Consider the following 20,710-nt stretch of genomic DNA (forward strand, 5'->3'; position numbering starts at 1 on the left):
ATACAGTTAATGGAAGGAAGTGAAGTAACTATTTATGATACTATCCTCCTTTATAGAATATTCTTGTCTTGTCCTTTATCTTTGTTAGACAAAAATATAGTTAAAAGACTCACTCAACGGCCGCAAATTCCTCGTAAGATGTAATTTTGTTTAGAGAATTTTATACTTTTACTTAAATGGTTACATAACACGATTCAACAGTCAAAAAATCTTTGAAAGATGTAGTTTTCTATAGAGAACTCCGTTCTTCTAGTGAAATGTTTACATAGCATGATGTAGTAACTATACTCCTACTTACATTAATGCAATTAACTATCTTCCACACACAAAAATTACTACTTCACAAAATCAAGCTCCTAAACAAAATTATAAACTTAAAAAATTATCAAATACCAAACATCCTTACTACAGTCGGACTTAACATATAATTTAACAAAATTAAAGCTTAAATCACAAATTAAAAAAAAAGCAAAATTCACAACTTAAGACAAAAACATAATTGTTCTTACTAAAAACGCACCGTTTTACCGTCTATTGAAGCTCCTTTGAACCCTAGAAACCTCCACCAAAGCTTCCATTGCCATTGAAATTGCCCAATTGCGTTGAGCTGCTAACATCCAAAAACTTAACCGAAGATTTCACCGAAATTTTTCGAATTTCAAGATTAATTGAAAACCCTAAGTTGTCCAAAGTAACTGAACCGGTATTTAAAAAACCAATTCAATTGCGGTTGTTCTTAATTTATTGACCCTCGACCGGCGATTTTAAGGTGCATTATAGGGGTTCAAAATCTTCGAGTGGCGATTATAGGATTTGAACGAGTGAAATCTAGGGATTAAAAGATGAATTTGAATGTAAATCTTGAAAATTAAATTACCAAACAAGAAAGATTAGAGTTAAGTTGAATGACAGATAGAACAAGGGCGGACGTGAAATGTTTTTTATTTTATCGCGCTCTAATTTTTGTTTTTTCTTTCTTAGTTTATTGTTTAGTTTGAGTTCCGAGACGGCAATTCCAAGCGGCGTCGTTTTGTTTCTTTCAAATAGGGAAGTCTCCCTGGGAAAGTGTGAAATCAATGTACGGACGCCTAAAATTGAAATAAACTTGTCTTTTCCGACGGAGGGGTATTTAGTTTAAAGGGAAAAGGGTCATTTGTGCCCCTGAGGTTTGACTTTAGAATCAAGTAAGCCCTCAACGTCTAGAAAGGTTCAAATATGCCCCCAACGTTTTGATAAATGGACAACCAGGCCCTCAAATTTTGACAACTAGGTCCTCAACGTCTCATTGATAAGTCAAATCGGGGGTCTGGTTGTTCAATTTTTAAGACGTTTGGGGCATATTTGTACCTTTTTGAACTTTGAGGGCTTGTTTAATCCTAGAGGCAAACCTTAAGAGCATAAATGATCCTTTTCCCTAAATTATCAAAAAACTCAATCACTCAAAAATACTCATCTTTTTTCTGTTCATAGCCTCACCTCTTAATTTTTTTGAATTTAGCCTATTTTTAAATTTTTTATTTTCAATTGTAGCTATTTATCCAAATTGAAGTGGAAAAAAATTCAAATAAATCTTTCATATTTCTTTATTTTCAAAATGTATTATAATAAATATGCAAATCGGAACAATATAAAGTAATATAAACAATTTATTTGGACGTTTCTCACTTTTATTTGGACAATTGATTATAATTGAAAGTGAAAATTAAAAAATAGATTAAAATTGAAAATTCTAAAGAGTGTGGCTATAAACAAATTTTTTAAACAAGTGATCTGTTGTGATTAAGCCATTATAAGGAAAAAATATGTAAAAAGACCACTAATTAGATACATGATCTATTCGTCACATATAGACATGTTTACTTAAAAATGATTAAACAATGTACATTGTGTTAATTTACTAAATAAACATATTGTGCTCAATTTGACAAAAGAATAAAGTTTTTGAGGCCTACAATAAATGTCATCTTTTAAAATGTCATTTTTTTAATTTAAAAATTAAATAGTTAATTTTTTATTTTTATTTCTATCAACTGTCATTTTTCTGTCTATCTTGAATGTTAATTAAGTGAATTAAAAAATTTAATTTTAATTTCATCTTTAAATTTATATTTTTAATATGTCCAATAAAATTATATTATTATAAAAGCCAGTGAATTAAGGAATTTTATCTAATTTTTCATATTTATTAATATTTATATCTTAAAAAAGTTTATTATTTTAAAAACTAAACAAAAATAAATAAAAATATAAATAAAAATTTTAAAAATGGAAAAATAAGAGATGTAAAAATAAATAAGTTGAACTCATTGATATTGCATTTTATAAATATTTATTTGTGTCATAAATAAATTAATTTTTTTCAATTAGAGCTTTGACCCTGTTAATTAACACCGACACTATATAAAAAACTAAATCAGAAAAGATAACAAATATAGAGGACTATATAAATTTATTTTTAAACAGAAGACTCTAAAATATGAATTATGATATACATGTAAATTTTAGAGTAATTTTCTTAAAGAAAAACGAAATGAAAAATTCAATTAATCAACCGCTTGAGTTGATATAATCCACACCGCTCATACTTACACATCGACACGTAGACATTAGCTAGCTTATGCAATAAACCGACAGCGTTTTAATTAACTTTATATTGTTAGAACAATCTAGCCAAAAAAAAAAAAAAAAGCCATGCTGCGGCTTTCCTATTTCTCTCCAAAGTCTTCACTGTCTTACTCACTTTGCCCTCTTCTTCTCTCCTCCCCTCGCATTTTCAAATTCCGTTTTTACCCCTCCTCGTCCCCCAAATCTCACTTTTACCCTCTCTCCCACCGTACCTACACCGCATGCGGCGCAACCACCACTAGCGCTTCCAGCGGCAGCCTAATGGACTCATCGGCCTCCCAGGAACCCGCCGTCGATTCCGTCATCAACGATTTTAAAAATCAGAGCTTAGGCGGAGACGGCGACGATAAAATTAATAATAGTAATATCAATAATAAGGTTAAATTAAGCCTTGAAGATCTAAATTGGGACCATTCTTTTGTTAGAGCTTTGCCCGGCGATTCAAGAACCGATAATATTCCACGTCAGGTATGACATCTATTTATTTTCTTTATTTATTCGTTTTATCAATAGATTTTGAAATTAATGCGTTTGTGATGTTTAATCTGTGCGTATTAAATTTAATCATTTCACGAAACTTAGTTGTTCTGTGTTTTTTCTTCTATTTTTTAGGGTTTGTAGGAGGTTTGTTAAATTTTTGTTCTGTTTTTAGGGGTTTGGAAACTGAAATTACAGATAATAATGATTGATAAATGGTATTGAACAGGTGTTGCATGCTTGCTACTCAAAAGTTCTGCCATCAGTTGAAGTAGAAGATCCTCAATTGGTCGCGTGGTCGGAATCGGTAGCTGAATTGCTGGAATTGGACCCTAAAGAGTGAGTTTACTTAATTTGTTGTTATTTTGGATGTCAAGTACCACACAGGACATAGCTTATGCAACTATTGAATCAATTAACATCCTTTCAACTTTTTTATTTTATTTTGCAGATTTGAAAGACCAGATTTTCCTCTTAAATTTTCCGGGGCTTCTCTGTTGGCGGGAGCGTAAGCGATGCGGCTTTCTACTTAAACTCATAGAATAAATAAAAAGAATGCAATCTAAATATATTTTTCTTTCTATCTTGCAGGCTGCCTTATGCTCAGTGCTATGGAGGACATCAATTTGGCATGTGGGCTGGACAGCTGGGTGATGGTCGGGCTATTACGCTGGGGGAGATTTTAAATTCTAAGTCTGAAAGGTGGGAACTGCAGCTTAAGGGTGCTGGAAAGACGCCATATAGCCGGTTTGCAGATGGCCTTGCAGTTTTGCGTAGTAGCATTAGAGAATTCCTTTGCAGTGAAGCAATGCACCATCTAGGAATTCCAACTACTCGCGCACTTTCTCTTGTGACAACGGGAAAATTTGTCACTAGAGACATGTTTTATGAGTAAGTTAGTAGTAACTTGATCACACTAAATGATCTCCACACTTAGGAGTAATACCCATTTCCTTTTTGCTACCGTTGTTCTGTTTGCAATTATGGAAGATTATATGTTTAATGTGGTATTTCTTTATAGGATTTTAATATAGTTTTTACTTTCTAAAAAGAATTGGAAGATTTCTAGTTTTTTACTTGATGCGTAAATTATGTGAAAATGTGTCCTTGAAACAAAAAAAAGGTCTAATCATTGACAGCAGAGGGATACAGACTCATGAAAAGTATGTTTTTGTTATAGTGATCATTTAACTAGTGGTTTAAGGTGATGTAGTGTTGATGCTTACTGGTGATTGCTGACTATAACTTTGTATGAATGCTTGTTCAGTGGCAACGCCAAGGAAGAACCTGGTGCAATAGTTTGCAGAGTTGCACAATCCTTTCTTCGTTTTGGTTCTCTTCAACTACATGCTTCTAGAGGGGAAGAGGATGTTGAAATTGTCCGGGCTTTAGCGGACTATGCTATTAGACATCATTTCCCTCATATTGAGAATATGACTAAAAGTGAGAGTTTGTCTTTTAGCATGGGTGCTGAAGATGATTCAGTTGTGGATCTAACCTCCAATAAGTATGCAGGTAATAATGTTAACTTTCAACTAATTTAATAGAAGCATATTTGTTTGTTTTATCTGATGAAGCTGGTTGGGCAGTTTGTATCTCATTGTTTTCCTGGATTTGTTTAAATGGTTGAAATTGTACAGGCAGAAGATGATGCTTTACATGGACACTTCAAAGCCCTATACTTGCATGTGGTCTTTGCTTTTTCACTAAGGGCCTTTAGATGCAGAACTTTAGGATATTTTATACTTTTGTTTCTCACCTTTAAGTTCATGGGTAGTTTTTTGAACAAAGGGTCAACGCGCCCCCTGCACTTGTGACACAAGGGCATTTAACCCAGTTTTTACTTTTTTGAGCAATTAACCCCAAAATTCTTCATATTTAGGTCAAATTACCCCATAATTTATGTTTTTATTGCAAAAAATAGGTTTAGGATAATTTTATTCCAATAATTAGGAAACTTTCTAATTTCTTTTTTGCATCCCTCACTTCCGATTTGTATTTCATGCGTTCTTAAAATACAATCATGGGGTAATCTGACCAAAAATGAAGAGTTTTAGGGTTAGTTGCTTTCAAAAGTAAAAACTGTTAAATGACCCGTCACAAGTTTAGGGGCGCGTTGACCCTTTATTCGTAGTTTTTTTGTGTCCCGTCTCCGCAATGTCTTTTGTTTCATGTATAACTGTTCCAAGCAAGGAATGATTGGTTATTCTATGTTTGTTCTAACTATTAAGATCTTGGAATTTTCAGCATGGACAGTAGAGGTTGCTGAGCGCACTGCTTCCCTGGTTGCAAGCTGGCAAGGGGTTGGTTTTACTCATGGTGTGTTGAACACTGACAACATGAGCATACTAGGTCTCACCATTGATTATGGTCCATTTGGATTTTTGGATGCTTTTGATCCAAGTTTCACTCCAAATACCACAGATCTCCCTGGAAGAAGGTACTGCTTCGCAAATCAGCCTGACATCGGCTTATGGAATATTGCACAGCTCTCAGCTAGTTTATCAGAAGCTCAGCTAATCACTGATAAGGAAGCAAACTATGCCATGGAAAGGTATTTCTACACTCTGAAATAACAGAAATTTACCAGTACAAGTCGGCAGCTTGTTGAAATCCTTTCTTGTTTATTATCACAGATATGGAGACAAATTTATGGACGATTATCAAGCAATAATGACTAAGAAACTAGGTCTCCTGAAGTACAATAAACAGTTGATCAGTAAGCTGCTCAACAATATGGCGGTTGATAAAGTTGATTATACAAATTTTTTCCGGTTACTGTCCAATATCAAAGCTGATCCCAACATTGTAAAAGAGGAATTGTTAGTTCCCTTGAAAGCTGCTCTGCTAGATATTGGCCAGGAGCGGAAAGTAGCATGGAACAACTGGGTGCAATCTTATATTCATGAGGTATTATTCGCACATAGATACTTCTAGTTTCTTTCACAAATTCCTTTAATAGACTGATTAGGCCCTTTTTATATTTTGTGGCGATATGTTCTATATGTAAAATTTGAACTTGTATGAGATATATAGTTTTTAAGGGGGTAAACCCGTCCCTGGGATTGGGAACAGTAGCTTGTCATAAAGGTGGTAAGCTTATGACTCACCATCTAAATTTGTTTGTTTCACGAGTTGTTTTTGTCATGTTCCTTTATTCTCATGATATAAGCTGCTTGACATTTCACATGACTTCCATTTCTCTCATGCTTCCTTTTCGACTTCTACAGCTGGCTGCCACCGGCATTTCAGACCAGGAGAGGAAAGCCCAAATGGATGCTGTAAATCCTAAATACATTCTCCGGAATTATTTGTGTCAGACGGCGATTGATGTTGCTGAGCAAGGCGATTTCAGTGAAGTGAGGAGGTTGCTTAAATTAGTAGAACATCCATTTGATGAGCAACCTGGAATGGAAAAATATGCGCGCCTGCCACCAGCTTGGGCTTATCGACCAGGCGTTTGCATGCTGTCTTGTTCTTCATGAGCTGCTTGCATGTATTACAAACTCCACCCAAAACAAAAAAAGTAGTTTTTGATTTGTATATAATAGATGAAGCAAAGATATCCTATGGATTTTGGGCAATAATAAATTGTACTAATATTTATTATTCCATGTTGTTGTAACAGTTGAACAGTTGGAAATATTTATTTTGTTAATTATTTTTATATTGAATTATTTGTTTTCTAGTCTTTTGGGTATATGGTAGAATTATGGCTTAATTACTTAAAAAAACCTTGTAAGGAAAAAATTCATTTGTATATTTTTTTTAATTTTTTATTTTCGTCTCTATCTTAAAAAAACTAATTTGATCTATTTTCATTTGGAAAAATATTTAAAATAATTCTTTATATTTAACTTATATTCTAATTAAACATTAATATTATTAATCATTTATAATGTTTTAATCCTTTAATTAATTTAATTGTCAAAAATTTAAATTTTAGGGTAGAGATGAAAATGAAGAATTAAAAAAAGGGTATAAATGAATTTTTTTCTATGTGAGGGTATAAGGGTTTTTTAAGTAATTAGGCTTAATTCTAAGGATAGGCTCATGTAATGTGGCACAGCTCTTCTGTCAGCTCCATAAATGTTCTTGTTGGTTACTCTAAAATAAATTTAACGTCTTGCCTTTAAATGGATGTAGCTGCAGTATTTGTTATCCTTGTTTGATCACTGCTAAGTTCTCATCTTATCAAATCGCCGCAGCTATTTATCCACTGTTTATTCAGATTCATTAGTTGATTTAAGGTAAACCTTTGTTGCATATTTATTATTGGCTAGACATTTTTAATTGACCACCACCTGTTTGATAAAATGCCAACACCAAATGAAAATGGGCGAATTACTCTTCGTAACACAATTGCATGAGCAGGATAATTCTCTCTTTTATTGTTTTAGATCTAAAACTGAAAATGGGAAAATGGACAATCAGTGCCATGTGATTATGAATTCATTTCAATCTATGCCATGTGTTTTTGTGTGACGTTGGAGGAATTCAAAGGAATTAATTATTTCATTGTTTGCAGAAATGAATTCTTCACGAACTCTTCAGGTTTGGAAACTGGCAACTGTCAACTACTTTCAGGCACTTAAACTTCAGGAAAAGCTCGTCTCCGATCGTAAAGCTTCTAAAATACCTAACACATTGCTGTCTCTGCAACATCCACCTACATATACTGTTGGAAAACGACAGACTGATCATAATTTACTGATATCTACATCTGAACTCCGGAAGATTGGAGCTGAACTTCACTATACTCAAAGAGGAGGAGACATTACATATCATGGCCCGGGTCAGGCTGTTCTATATCCGATTATATCTCTTCGTGATGTCGGAATTGGTGCTAGGAATTATGTGGAGAAACTTGAATTAACCATGATTGAATTGGCATCATTATATGGTGTAGAAGCTTGTGCTGGACAGAAGGGTGAGACAGGGGTTTGGGTTGGAGATAGGAAGATTGGTGCCATTGGAGTTCGTATATCCTCCGGTATTACCTCTCACGGATTGGCACTTAATATTGATCCTGATTTGAACTATTTTAAGCATATTGTACCATGTGGGATTGTAGATAAAGAAGTTACATCTTTGAGAAGGGAGACAGATACAGTGCTTCCTTCGGATGAAGTAGTTCATGAGCAGTTGGTTTCATGTTTTGCTCGAGTTTTTGGTTTTACTAATATTATTTGGAAGGAAAATGATTCGGCATTATTGGATGGCGCGAACACAGAAAGTTAATGCTGCAGTTTAACACCGCCTTCTGTTACATGAGTTCATTAGCAATTGCAAGATGATTCTTCTACTTGATGAAAAATGCAACAATCAGATTTTGGATTAGCCAAGCTGTTGGAGGTAGATCGCACTTGAACAAAATTACGCAGATGCTGGGAGCAGTGGAAGTTCTGTTCCTCCAGATGCATCGTCTTTTGTGAGTTAAAATGTTTGCGAATTTTCATAGTTGTTAATTACTTGGTTGAAACATATCAGACAAAAATTATACTATGGATATACATGTAAACTGACCATCCACCTAGGGGTTAAAATTAAATGATATCACAAACTGTAATGAACTAGTGTCCATTTTCAAGTTTGATTTATGACATGTTAACTGCACTAGATTAATTTCTTGTACGCGTTAAGACTAACTGGGTTTATTTGACCCGGTCCAGACAGTTGAATGAGTGAAACTAATGCACTATAACTTGCCATTGATTTGTCCATGGCTAGGTCTTGAATGTCTGGACCATTGCACTTGTTGAGTGAACAATACTTCTGCAACTGGGAGATTATGTTAAATTAGTTTTACTGCTCCTGGCTTATTGATTCCATCTCTACATCTTTAATTTCCTGTCATGCAGTATAATATTCCAAATTTCAAATTACATTCACATGCTTCTACAACTGGTCACAAAATTCAGCTGACATAGACTTTTAATGCTTAAATTGTGTATAAGATGGAGAATATCCTGAAATTTAATTTCATAGGTTCATCCTCATTTGAAGCATAGGCTGAAAAAAGTATTAAACACAGGTTTTAATACTTATTATTAGACCCTAAAAAGTCTCCTAATAAGACATTTCAAAAGAAAAGAAGTCTCCTAATAAGGATAACAAATCAAAAATCAGCATTTAATAATTGACAATGATAGGGAGAATGAAACATACAAAACAACTTGACTTCCAATCCCACAAAAATCTTTAGTTTCTTTATAATACTAGTTTCATGATTGTAATCAATCGATATGATCCAGGCTTACCTTTAGCTTATCTACTTTCTGCATAACACTGTCTTCTTACCATGTCTGTTTCACTGCAACTTCATTTTTACTTCTTGCTTCTTTTACTACTGCCAATTCATTGTCAATTTTGATATAGTAATGAACTGTTATCCATTGTCAATTTTGATATAGTAAGGAGCTATATAAAATGTGTCTTAAAAGCACTTGATACGCGTTAAGACTAAGTATGTCTACATTCTTGACCTGGTCTAGACAGTTGAAAAAAGAAATTTACTATTTAGCTTGCCATTAGTTTTCCATGTCTAGGTCTTGAATATGTAGACATTGCATTTTTGAGTGGACAACACTTCTGCAACTCCATGTCTACCTCTGGAATTTTCTGTCTTGCAGTAATATCTTCAAATTTTCCAATTACATTCAAATCCAAAAGTCCTTGGATAGCTTTTATTTCATTTAGTACCAAATTTTTATTTTAAAATCTTCCTGTACTTATTATTTTATATACTCGTGGGTCCTTTTGTCAACGAAATTTGGAGTGTGATACAAGCATTCATACTAATCTCAAATAAATTATGTTAAGATTATCTTCAAATTGGAGGTGTTTGATATCGCTCTCCAAACTCCATTGACAGAAGGACCCACACGAATATATAAATTTGGTAAACTAATAGCACGTGGACTTTTGAATGGGTTTAGCTTATTAGACCTTAAATTTCTCTTAAGAAGATCTTTCAAAAACAAAATTCTCCTAATAATACTTTGAAATTGACACTTCCCAACTTTTATGAAGCAGAACAAGTCAAAAGTCAATATTTGACTAATATTTGTTCAATTGTTTTTTTGCATTTTTGTAGATTTCTCAATATTGACAGGCAGAGGATTAAAAGTAGGTATGTATTTTTTTTCCCTGCATGTCAAGGTAACTCCACAACTGCCAATATATAGGAAAGCAAAAGTCTTTATTTTATTTATATACTAGTTTTTCTTTTCATGATTGTAATCAATTGGTATAATATGATCCAGTAGCTTCTCTACTTTCTGCATAACACTACGAATTTGTACCGAATAAAAGTCTCGACTACTTTCTTTTCGGTTTGTATCCTCTTGAAATTCTTCCGCCTTTTCTCAAAACTAGCTCGGATTAATGCTTATGTTAAGCAAATCTTACCGTGTGGTATTGTAGATAAAAAAAGTTGCATCTTTGAGAAGGGAGACAGGTATGGTTCTGATGAAGTAATTCACGAGCAGTTGGTTTCTTATTTTACTTGACTTTTTGATTTTAGACTTTTAGTAATAATATTTGGAAGGAAAATGATTCGGCATTATTGGAAAACGAGGATACTGAAAGACTGAAAGTTAATGCTGCAGCATAACACCGCCTTCTGTTAATGAGTTCATTAGCAATTGAAATTTAACAAATTTTCTGTTTTGGAATTCAGGATCTGATTGGTTTAAAAGAATGCAGATTGCTTCTGGGATTGCAAGAGGATTCTGCTACTCGTGAAGCTATTGAAGTTAAGTCGGACCGAGCAGAATTACGCAGATGCTCGGAGCAGTGAAACTTTCTGCTCGTCTCTGTGAGTTTGCTCCTCCATATATGGTTTAAATGATATCCTAATGAACTGTTGTCCATTGTCAATTTTGATATGTGAAGAAGATATATGAAATGTGGCTTAAATGCTTTTGATCAGTTTTGATATATCTACATTCTTGACCTGGTCTAGACTGTTGAAAGTAGAAATTTACTATTTACCATTCATGACTTGCCATTAGTTTTTGCCATGTAGGTCCTGAATGTCTAGCCATTGCATTTATGTTAAATCAGGTTCACCATCTTTTGCCTTATTAACTCCATGTCTACATCTTGAAATTTCTGCCTTGCACTAATATCTCCCAAAATTCGTTTGACTAAGACTTGTAATGCTTCAATTGCGTATAAGATGGAGCATATGCCTCAACTTTATTTCTTAGGTTAATTTTTGGTAAATTTTTATTTCTTCATTTCAATCCTGATGTGACATTTAATTTCATGAAGCTAGGCTGAAAAATATAATTAAAACAGGTCTTAATACTTTGGCTAAATTCATTCAAAAGTTCTCGTGTAACTTTTATTTCATTTAGTCCTTACCAAAAAATTTATTTTAAAAACTCCATATGCTTCTTCTTTTATATACACGTGAGTCCTTTTGTCAACGAAGTTTGAAGCGTGATACAAGCATACATGCTAATCTACAAATAAACTATGTTAAGATTATCTTCAGATTGGAGGCGTTTGATATTACGGTCCAAATTCTATTGACAAAAGGACCCATGGGTATATAAAATACGAAGTGTAGAGAGTTTCTAAAATTTAAAATTTGGCGAGGGACTAAACAAAATAAAAATAAATAGTACGAGGACTTGTAGATGGGTTTCGCTTAATATTTAGTATTATTGGACCTTAATTTTCTCATAATAAGACCTTTCAATAAAACAAATCTCCTAATAATGCTTTAAAATTCACACTAGAAGACTTCTATAAAGCAGAACAAGTCAAAAATCAATACATTTGACTAGTGATATTGAAAGGGAGAATTAAATATACATAATGACTCAATCTCATATGGTTAGGATGTTGCCCCTGTTAAAACTGCAGAAATTTAATATTTTTTCTTTTGTTTTGAATTTTTGTAAATTTTCATACATTGTCTTTTTCCTTTTCCTACATGTAACATAGATGGAGACTAGGGAATAATCTTTCAAGGTAACTCCACAACTGCCAATATATATGAAAGCAAAAGTCTTTATTTTATTCATATACTAGTTTTTCTTTTCATGATTGTAATCAGTTGGTATAATATGATTCAGTAGCTTCTCTACTTTCTGCATAACACTACCAAATTTCTTACCATGTCTCCTTCACTGCCAATTCATTTCTGCTTCTCGCTTCTTTTAGTGCTGCCGATTCATTCCAATGCTCAAACCAACACTAACATATCTTTGGGATCGTCCCTTACTGCTCAGAATGATAACGCTTTCTGGTTATCTCCATCTGGCGATTTTGCTTTCGGATTTCAACGAGTAGACACTGGCTACTTACTAGCAATATGGTTCCATAAGATTCCTGAAAGAACCATAGTCTGGTCAGCTAATAGAAATAATCTAGTTGAAATCGGATCCAAAGTTCAACTCACCAGAGATGGTCGACTGGTCCTCAATGATCAGTCGAACAGATTAATATGGAATGCCAATTCTGTTGCAGGAGTTTCATATGCAGCCATGCTGGATACTGGAAACTTTGTGCTAGCGGACCAAGATTCTGTCACCTTGTGGGGAAGTTTTGATGAACCGACAGACACAATATTACCAACACAGACTATGGATCAAGGAAGTGAACTTATTGCTCGCTATTCAGAAAGAAATTATTCAAATGGCAGATTCAAGTTTTCGCTACAAACTGATGGGAATCTTCTCCTGTACACCACAATCTATCCTTTCGATACTACTAATGCTCCTTATTGGTCTACACAGAGTTCCATAGGCAGCGGTTTTCAGGTGATCTTCAATCAGTCTGGATATGTGTTCCTCGTCGCAAGAAATGGAAGCATACTCAACTATGTGTTTTCTAATGCAGCATCAACGAGAGATTTCTATCAACGGGCAACCATTGACCTTGATGGGCCTTTTAGGCATTACGTCTACCCAAAGAATGCCAGTTCAAGCGCTGGAAAGTGGCCATCTTCTTGGACAATTTTATCTTTCATACCTGGAAATATTTGCACGAGAATTGAGGGGAATACTGGTAGTGGAGCTTGTGGCTTCAACAGCTATTGCGAATTAGGAGATGATCAAAGACCAAACTGCCGGTGCCCTCCTGGTTACAGTTTTTTGGATCCGAATGATAAGAGTAAGGGATGCAAGCAAGGGTTTGTTGCACAGAATTGTGATGCAGCATCTCAGGAAACAGAATCTTTTGATCTAGTTGAGATGCCTAATACGGATTGGCCTCTTTCTGATTACGAAAGTTTCAATCCAGTGAGTGAAGATTGGTGCAGAGAGGCTTGCTTGAGCGATTGTTACTGTTCTGTTGCCATTTTTAGAAATCAAGATTGTTGGAAGAAGAGAATTCCTATCTCAAATGGGAGGATTGATCCGGGCGTTGGAGGAAAGGCCCTAATTAAAGTTCGGAGAGACAACTCCACTTCAAGTTTAAACAAGAATGATAACTCAACTTTGATCCTCATTGGATCAGTATTCTTAGGAAGCTCTGGCTTTTTAAATCTTCTCTTACTGATAGCAGCAGTTCTTATGTTCCTTAACCGCCGTAGTCAACAAAGATCAAAGATAGTTGAGCCAACCTCGCTCCAAGTCACGTTTGCTATGAATCCGAGAAGTTTCAGTTACAACGAGCTAGACGTCGCAACTGGAGGTTTCAAAGAAGAACTGGGCAGTGGTTCTTTTGGAACTGTCTATAAAGGGGCTATAGAATCCGAAGATACAAAACTTATCGCGGTGAAGAAGTTAAAAGAAGTGGCGACGCAAGGTGACAAGGAATTTGAAGCAGAAGTGAATATTATAGGAGGAACGAATCACAAAAATCTAGTCAAACTTGTAGGATTCTGTAACGAAAACAAACACCGACAACTAGTGTATGAATACATGAGCAATGGCAGTTTGGCTAGTTTCTTATTTGGCAATTCAAGGCGTAACTGGTATAAAAGAAGGCAAATAGCTTTTGGAATAGCAAGAGGTCTCTCATACCTCCACGAAGAATGCCGCTCGCAGATCATACACTGCGATATCAAGCCACAAAACGTCCTTCTAGACGAAACTTTTACCGCAAGAATATCAGATTTTGGACTAGCCAAGCTTTTGAAGACGGACCAGTCTCAAACTACGACAGCAATCAGAGGAACAAAAGGATTTGTGGCACCCGAATGGTTCAAGAACATGCCGATTACATCCAAAGTAGACGTGTACAGCTTCGGCATTCTGCTGCTGGAGCTGATATGCTGCAAAAGAAACTTTCAGATTGATGCTGAAGGGAAAAATCCAGTAATACTGGCTGACTGGGCTTACGATAGCTATAAAGACGGCAATGTGCATACGCTAGTGGAAGACGAGGAGGAGGCTGTGAATGACATAAAGAGAGTAGAAAGGTTTGTGATGGTGGCGATATGGTGCATTCAGGACAATCCGTCTTTACGACCCGCGATGAACAAGGTGATTCATATGCTTGAAGGTGCTGTTCAAGTCTCTGTCCCTCCAGACCCAACCTCATTTTTCAGCACTAGTCTAGAACTATAAACTAAATGCCATTTCTTCAGCTCTTGTGAAATGGAATGGTTGATAGCAGCAACCAAGCATCTGTGTGAGTTTACATTATTAGTAATATTGTACAAAATCTTGTTAATTTAATTGATAGTTTTGATCATAAGTGTTGTGAATTCATCAATTAATTTATATAAAGCTTGTTGGTTTTAGGGGTGTTCATATGATTGGTTAAACTGAATTAACCGGTTTAATCGATTTATTTTACTTAAGTTCGGTGAAAGTTTTTTGGTTAATTCAATTAGTTCAGTTACTTAAGCTCGGTAATTAAAAAAAAATTCAATTCAGTTATGATTTAAATCGATTTTTATTGGTTTACCTAAATTTACTGCATAAGTCAGTCCTTTCTTTTTATATTTTTTAATTTTGGTTAATTTGGTTTAAATTAACAATTTGATCGGTTCTTGATTGATGCAAGTAATTATAAATCTAACTCATCAAGTAATTATTAACCAAATAATAATTTCTGAAACGAATTATAATTTACTCCTTTTGTAATAATAAACTAATGATTCTTTCTTCTTGGCTTTGGCTACAATTTAACATAATGATAGTTGTTTTATGGACAAAAACACACATAGAATTTTCATTTAATGTAATTATTGGCGGATCTAGGATTTTTTTTCGTTCTGATCTAATTTTTAATTTATCTCTAATTTTTCGACACTCCGGACTTTTTTTTCATTGATGAATTATTATCATATCACATCTCAGAATAACTTATGAACAAGTTGTCAAAGTTATAACTGTGGACTGTGGAGTTTATCTTTATGTTTGAAATATTTGAGCTGTCATCCTTAAAAATAAATATGTCAAAATATTTTTGATTCAGACTTATATCAGCCTTTAAGTATAAAATAAAGGTCTGATCTAATAAAGTTCATGTATCTAATTAATCACGTTATGTTAATTTAAAGACATATGATACACTGGGACAACTACATAATATTATATTTTATTTACTTGTACGATTAAATTATAAACAAGGTATTTAATTACATATAATTAAGTATTATAGAACCGACGTTTATTTTTTCTGTATTTTAATTGACTTTTCTCATTTTTGTTTAATAATGTACTATTGAGTAAATCTGTATTTATGGTCCCTTAATTTATTTTAAAAATTTGTAAAAATAGCATTTTATTCTCAAAATTTTCATTAAAAATGCATAACAGCTATAAAAATTTCACCAAATTAGTAGTAGATTCAATATTAGCAGTTTAAGTAGGGGCCAAAAAAAAAAGAAATTAAATAATGATGGGGCGAGGAGTAAGGACCAAGTCAAAAACAAAGCATTCAGTGACTGACCAAAGTTAGGGAAAAGATTCTTATGACTTTAAGAGGGCAAGCTTAGTTTGGTAGAAAAGATTTTACTAGAGATTTCAAGTAAAATTATATTACTGGTATTTGAACTTTTGCTAATATGCTATTTTGGTCCTAAATTTTAATTTTATTTAGATTAGTATTTCAATTTTTTTTCTAAAAATTGTTTTCGATCATGATTCATTTTTACTTAAATGTCTGCATCGTATATAGACTTGTACATGAGTCTCGAACCAAGCTTGAACAATTAATTTTTGTCTCAAATTTAAACCCACAATAAGTTCTGTTTATAGGTAAGCTCAGACTTTTATTATTATATATTTTTCATGTAAAAATTCCGGTGCAAACTATATAAATAAAGTATACAAGCCGAGCTTCGTTAGTCTACATAAAATTTACATCGGTTAGGTCTGAACTGCCTAAATTCAAGTTGAATCTGCCAAAATCAACCCATGAACAAGTCTAATCTTATTGCAATTAAACCAGTAAACCATATCAGCAATGTCTTTTTGAGAAACGGTTTTTTGATTGGTTTTATGATCGAAAAATGACTAACAAATACTCATTCGACATACTTCCTAAAAGTTAAAATACTAATTTAAACAAATGTTTAAACGCTAAAATAGTATATTGTGAAAAGTTCAAACACCAATCAATTAAGTAATTACAACTAAACACACGTTATATGTATTTTAACGCAAAATTACCTAAGATAAATTTGAAACTAAAATGAAATGATGAATTTAAGGCAAGAACCAAAGTAGATGAGCTTTGAAGTAGTTTTTTCACTTGCACATTAACTTATCCAAAGTTACCAAAACACCCTCAAAATTAAATTTTGTTACAGACAACAACACTCAAAAGATACAGTTGTAACACAGTGTACAGATTCACAAAGGCCAATCAACAAATATCTCTTTATTTTTTTCTCTCTGTTTCTCACTGTGTTTTATTTTTTTGTAGGTTTCATTTCACTTAAGCCCATCTTTTTTCTGAGGGGCCGCTCCTTAACTAAGTACTCTATTCAAAATCCTTAATATTTTCGAATCTCTCGATGTTTCTTGATCTGGGTATCAACTTCAAGTGTGTTAGATCATTAATTTAGTATTTTAAAGTCTTTAGTTTTGTTCATTAGTAAGAAAGAAACCAAAATACCCAACTGGGTATTGGTTTTTTTCAAGCTTTGTTTTTCATTTTTGCTTGCTTGACAGATTCAAAGTAATGGGTTTGAAGTTGCAGAGAAGCTGTTATCATAATCAGGTCAGTTTCTTGAGGTTTTTGTATGCTTATTGATTGTAAGGACAGTGTTCAAGCTAAAGATTTCGTTTTTATCAGTCTATTCATTGTTTTAGTATGAAAGTTGAGATTTTTATGGTTTTGTTGGATCTTTGTTTTGATGGGTTCAGCAAGATTTTGTTTTGTGTATTTGCATGGTGTCAAATTCGTGTCTCTAATTTGAGTTGCTTAAAGGGTGTACCTTTTTCTTCTTGAATTTCATTTTTGTTTTGATTAAGGATGCATATCTCTAGCTATAAATAATAATCTCAATGAAAAGTTTTGAGTTTTGGTCTAGAAACTTAAAGTTTATCTTGCTGTTTGTTTTTGGATTGGGTTTTAGATTTCTGATTATCATAAGCTTTTATCTATGTGAAATCTGAAAATAGAAGATTGTAGATTTATTGATTGTGTTCGTGGATATTTAATCTCGAGTGAATTGATCTTTCGAGTTGAGTATTTTATATTTTGAGCTCATAAGGGAAGGAAAATCGAATAGAGTTTTAAACTTTTGGCAAAAAATAGGTTTAAATTGATGTTCTTGTCTTAGTTGTCTGATAAATCGAGAGAAACTTTAAGCAGTTCTTCTGCTTCGGTTATCGTTATGGCGTATTTTTTTGAGATGCTGATAATGGAGTATTTTCTCTGTATGGATGTGTTCTCTACATTGAGTTCTTGAACTGCAACTGGTCATCTTAAGTTATGCATACTGTCAAATTAAGCAAAACCAGTTCAATTACAGAATTCTAATTGTACTACTTGTATAAACTTATTATTGCATAGCTTGAATTATAGTATAAGGTCGACTAGTAAAATATCTAGAAGCAGAAGGGTATCATTAGTTTTTTCTTTTCTCGTTATATCTATTGCTGAATCTGAAGTACATTGTATGATTCTAATAGCATGACATTGATTGTTATAGACTTATAGTTATAGGGTTGCTAAGTTTGCAATGCATTTTGCTATTTCTGCTGCTGTTTCCAGTGGGGGATTTTGTATCATCAGTACCTTAACGTGACGTCTTCTTTTTGTTTTTGGGATCCGGCAGAAAGATTCTTTGTTCGTATGAGTTTTCTAGTCAAGGGATTTTAAAATTATGGGTAGAGGTAGAGGAAAGGCAAAAAAGTTGACGGTCAGCAATCATGATGATCTTGGAAGTGGAGAGGAAGAAAAGATTCCGGCGCAGAAGAGAAGGGGAAGGCCTCAAAAACCGCTTAAAGATGATATCGATGATGAAGAAGTTGAAAAAATAGAAGAGGAAGACGGAGAGAATGGAAAAACAAGCCTTGCAAGCAAAGAAACTAAAAGTCTGATAATGACGGAAAATGGAAAGAAGAGGAAGCGATATTCACAGCCGAAGGAGAAATCCGAGTCCGTATTAAAGGAAGAAAATGGTATTTCTACCAGATCAAGTACCGACGACTCAACTAAGTCAAATGGGTTCCGGCACAATGGAAGCAGGCGGAAAAGCAAACCTCGTCGAGCTGCTGAGGCAGGTGTTGAATGTAAATGAGGTTGTGGTCGGCTGCTACGACAGATGACTTCTTTTGACTTCTCGGACAAAGAACAAAATACGAAGTGAGGCCTCGCAAATCTTTAATTTCATTTTGTTTTTTGGCTTATGGATTTTCAATTGTTAAATTCGTTTACAATTGTATCAGGAGTTTTGGCACTGATATGCAGTACCTGTAATTTTTGATAATATAATTATGTTGTACTCTATCAGGTGCTCCTGTAGCATATTTTTGTTCGCTTCGTTTCTATTTGATTCACTTCCGTTGAAATTTTCTGTTGCAACCAATAGTTTGAATGAAATCATGGCAGTTTTTATCCGGGAGCAGAGCAGCTACAGTCCTGAAACTCCATGTTCTTGAATAATATTCAAAGCCTTATTCATGTAGTACGGACACTTCATTTGATTTAATATTATCCATTTTAAAAACATGTCGGAAATCTGGTGTTTTGGATACAAAACTTCATTCGCAATATAATATTTTTTAAAATGACACCATTTTATTCGAAATATATTCTGTTTTTCCGTATACGTGTCTGTGCTACCTAGCTCTCTAGTTGATATTCTGATGTTAGAATTTCCAGCTTCCTGTGGTTTCTTGATTTGCTTGTGGATTGGGTTTAAGATTAGGTGAGTTGAGGATAGAATTTGGGCTTTTCTTGTCTGAAACTTATAGACGTGCTGGTTATTGTTAAGAATTTTCAAGTGATTGGGTCATTGGTGCTCTATTTTATTCACAACTCATCTAAAAACTATCAATTCCAAGAAACCCTAAAGTAGTTTCAAAAATTGGGCAACCCTACCTTGACTAATTAATACTTTTAGCTCATTTGTTTTTTTTTTTTTATTATTATTATGGATAAAGTTAATTTTACTTTTTGAGTCGATGTCAAGATGAAGGTTATTATGTTTATCCAAGCAAGAAATAATCACAAGATTAAATGTGGTTAAACTCCATTTATTGAAGGTTCTACGCTGGTCACGGGCCGGTTTTGGCCCAGCCCAAAAAGTATCAAACTTGGGCCAGATTAGAGCAGAACCCGGGCTAAATTGATCAAACCAGCGATTTTGATTTTAAGTTAAAATCTCTCCATCCTAATTGAGTATTATTTTAGAATGAAATAAAATTATATTTGAATTATTAGTTTGTTCTTATTTATTTAATTTACTTTTCAGTTTCAATAAATAATAAGCTTTATAGTAACTATTCTTTTTCCTCAGTCCCTCCCTTTGAAAATGACAATTTTTGTAATTTGAAATGGATGAGATGATCTAATTTTGAAATTTTATTTCCATTTACTATTTATTTAGTTATTGTGACTTTTCTAAAGTGGAAAAATTAGGGAGAAAAAAAGAAGAAACCAACTAATGAGCATCTGTCAATGATTTTGACTGAACTGTGACAGTTTATTAAAATCATACACTTCTAGTATCTTATAAATCAACCCTGTAAAATTATAAATTATTTATGTAAAGGGTAACACGGGACATTATTATATATAATTATTAGACTTAATTAATTAATTAATATTCACTTTGTCTTATAAAAATAAAAAAATATTATACTTTCACAAGAATTTTTAAAAAAATTAATTAATTATAATTAAATTATTGTAATACTTTTAAAATACCAATTTTTTAAAGCGAATAATCGTGGATTAATGATTTAAAAATCCAAAGCTACTATATTTAATGTATATAATAGGACTACAAGGAAATTTTAATATTTTTATCCTAAATTAATACTAAAAATAGTGATTTTTTTTTCATGGGATATAAAGAGTATATTTTTTAATTTTTATGAAAAAGAGAGTGTTTATTTAGAAATCTCTTGTAATAGGCATATATTAAAATGAGATGCTCTTACTTACCTTTCTCTCGATAAATGTTTTTACAAAAAGACAAATAATCTTAAATTAATCTTTGTCAATGACTGAACTTCAG

The 20,710-nt window shown here is 33.3% G+C and overlaps 4 protein-coding genes across 14 annotated transcripts; all 4 read left to right on the forward strand.

The window, feature by feature from the left end:
* Positions 1 to 2,665: 2,665 nt before the first annotated feature.
* On the forward strand, positions 2,666 to 6,790 carry LOC126673669 (uncharacterized). Its single transcript, XM_050367897.1, has 8 exons — positions 2,666 to 3,093; positions 3,332 to 3,441; positions 3,554 to 3,610; positions 3,694 to 3,993; positions 4,370 to 4,617; positions 5,350 to 5,656; positions 5,739 to 6,012; positions 6,333 to 6,790. Exons 1-8 carry the CDS (start codon positions 2,692 to 2,694, stop codon positions 6,585 to 6,587), a joined length of 1,953 nt encoding a protein of 650 aa, XP_050223854.1. The 5' UTR covers positions 2,666 to 2,691; the 3' UTR covers positions 6,588 to 6,790.
* A 347-nt stretch (positions 6,791 to 7,137) lies between these two features.
* Positions 7,138 to 8,695, forward strand: LOC130014474 (octanoyltransferase LIP2, mitochondrial-like). The gene is made up of 2 exons (XM_050368103.2): positions 7,138 to 7,352; positions 7,631 to 8,695. The coding sequence occupies exon 2, from the start codon at positions 7,633 to 7,635 to the stop codon at positions 8,341 to 8,343; it is 711 nt and encodes a 236-aa protein (XP_050224060.1). The 5' UTR covers positions 7,138 to 7,352; positions 7,631 to 7,632; the 3' UTR covers positions 8,344 to 8,695.
* On the forward strand, positions 8,402 to 14,806 carry LOC126673808 (G-type lectin S-receptor-like serine/threonine-protein kinase LECRK3). Of its 11 annotated transcripts, none has more exons than XM_050368095.2 (4): positions 8,402 to 8,533; positions 10,199 to 10,921; positions 11,132 to 11,169; positions 12,280 to 14,806. In XM_050368095.2, exons 3-4 carry the CDS (start codon positions 11,139 to 11,141, stop codon positions 14,628 to 14,630), a joined length of 2,382 nt encoding a protein of 793 aa, XP_050224052.1. In that variant the 5' UTR covers positions 8,402 to 8,533; positions 10,199 to 10,921; positions 11,132 to 11,138; the 3' UTR covers positions 14,631 to 14,806. The 11 variants fall into 11 exon arrangements, with proteins under 11 accessions (XP_050224052.1, XP_050224055.1, XP_050224056.1 ...); XM_050368098.2 differs by having other exon boundaries at positions 12,348 to 14,806; XM_050368099.2 differs by having other exon boundaries at positions 12,586 to 14,806.
* Positions 14,807 to 16,865: 2,059 nt separating this feature from the next.
* LOC126673811 (uncharacterized) lies at positions 16,866 to 18,975 on the forward strand. The gene is made up of 2 exons (XM_050368109.2): positions 16,866 to 17,238; positions 18,302 to 18,975. The coding sequence occupies exon 2, from the start codon at positions 18,350 to 18,352 to the stop codon at positions 18,764 to 18,766; it is 417 nt and encodes a 138-aa protein (XP_050224066.1). The 5' UTR covers positions 16,866 to 17,238; positions 18,302 to 18,349; the 3' UTR covers positions 18,767 to 18,975.
* Positions 18,976 to 20,710: the final 1,735 nt, after the last annotated feature.

This window comes from Mercurialis annua, linkage group LG3 (genome assembly GCF_937616625.2).
Source record: "Mercurialis annua linkage group LG3, ddMerAnnu1.2, whole genome shotgun sequence".
Classification (NCBI taxonomy): domain Eukaryota; kingdom Viridiplantae; phylum Streptophyta; class Magnoliopsida; order Malpighiales; family Euphorbiaceae; genus Mercurialis; species Mercurialis annua.

Coding starts and splice junctions, on each gene's coding strand:
- LOC126673669 (XM_050367897.1), top strand. CDS start 2,692: ATGCTGCGGCTTTCCTATTTCTCTCCAAAGTCTTCACTGTCTTACTCA. Junction 3,094..3,331: donor CCGATAATATTCCACGTCAG/GTATGACATCTA, acceptor GGTATTGAACAG/GTGTTGCATGCTTGCTACTC. Junction 3,994..4,369: donor ACTAGAGACATGTTTTATGA/GTAAGTTAGTAG, acceptor ATGCTTGTTCAG/TGGCAACGCCAAGGAAGAAC.
- LOC126673808 (XM_050368090.2), top strand. CDS start 10,888: ATGCTCGGAGCAGTGAAACTTTCTGCTCGTCTCT. Junction 10,922..12,279: donor GAAACTTTCTGCTCGTCTCT/GTGAGTTTGCTC, acceptor CGCTTCTTTTAG/TGCTGCCGATTCATTCCAAT.
- LOC126673811 (XM_050368109.2), top strand. CDS start 18,350: ATGGGTAGAGGTAGAGGAAAGGCAAAAAAGTTGACGGTCAGCAATCAT.
- LOC130014474 (XM_050368103.2), top strand. CDS start 7,633: ATGAATTCTTCACGAACTCTTCAGGTTTGGAAACTGGCAACTGTCAAC.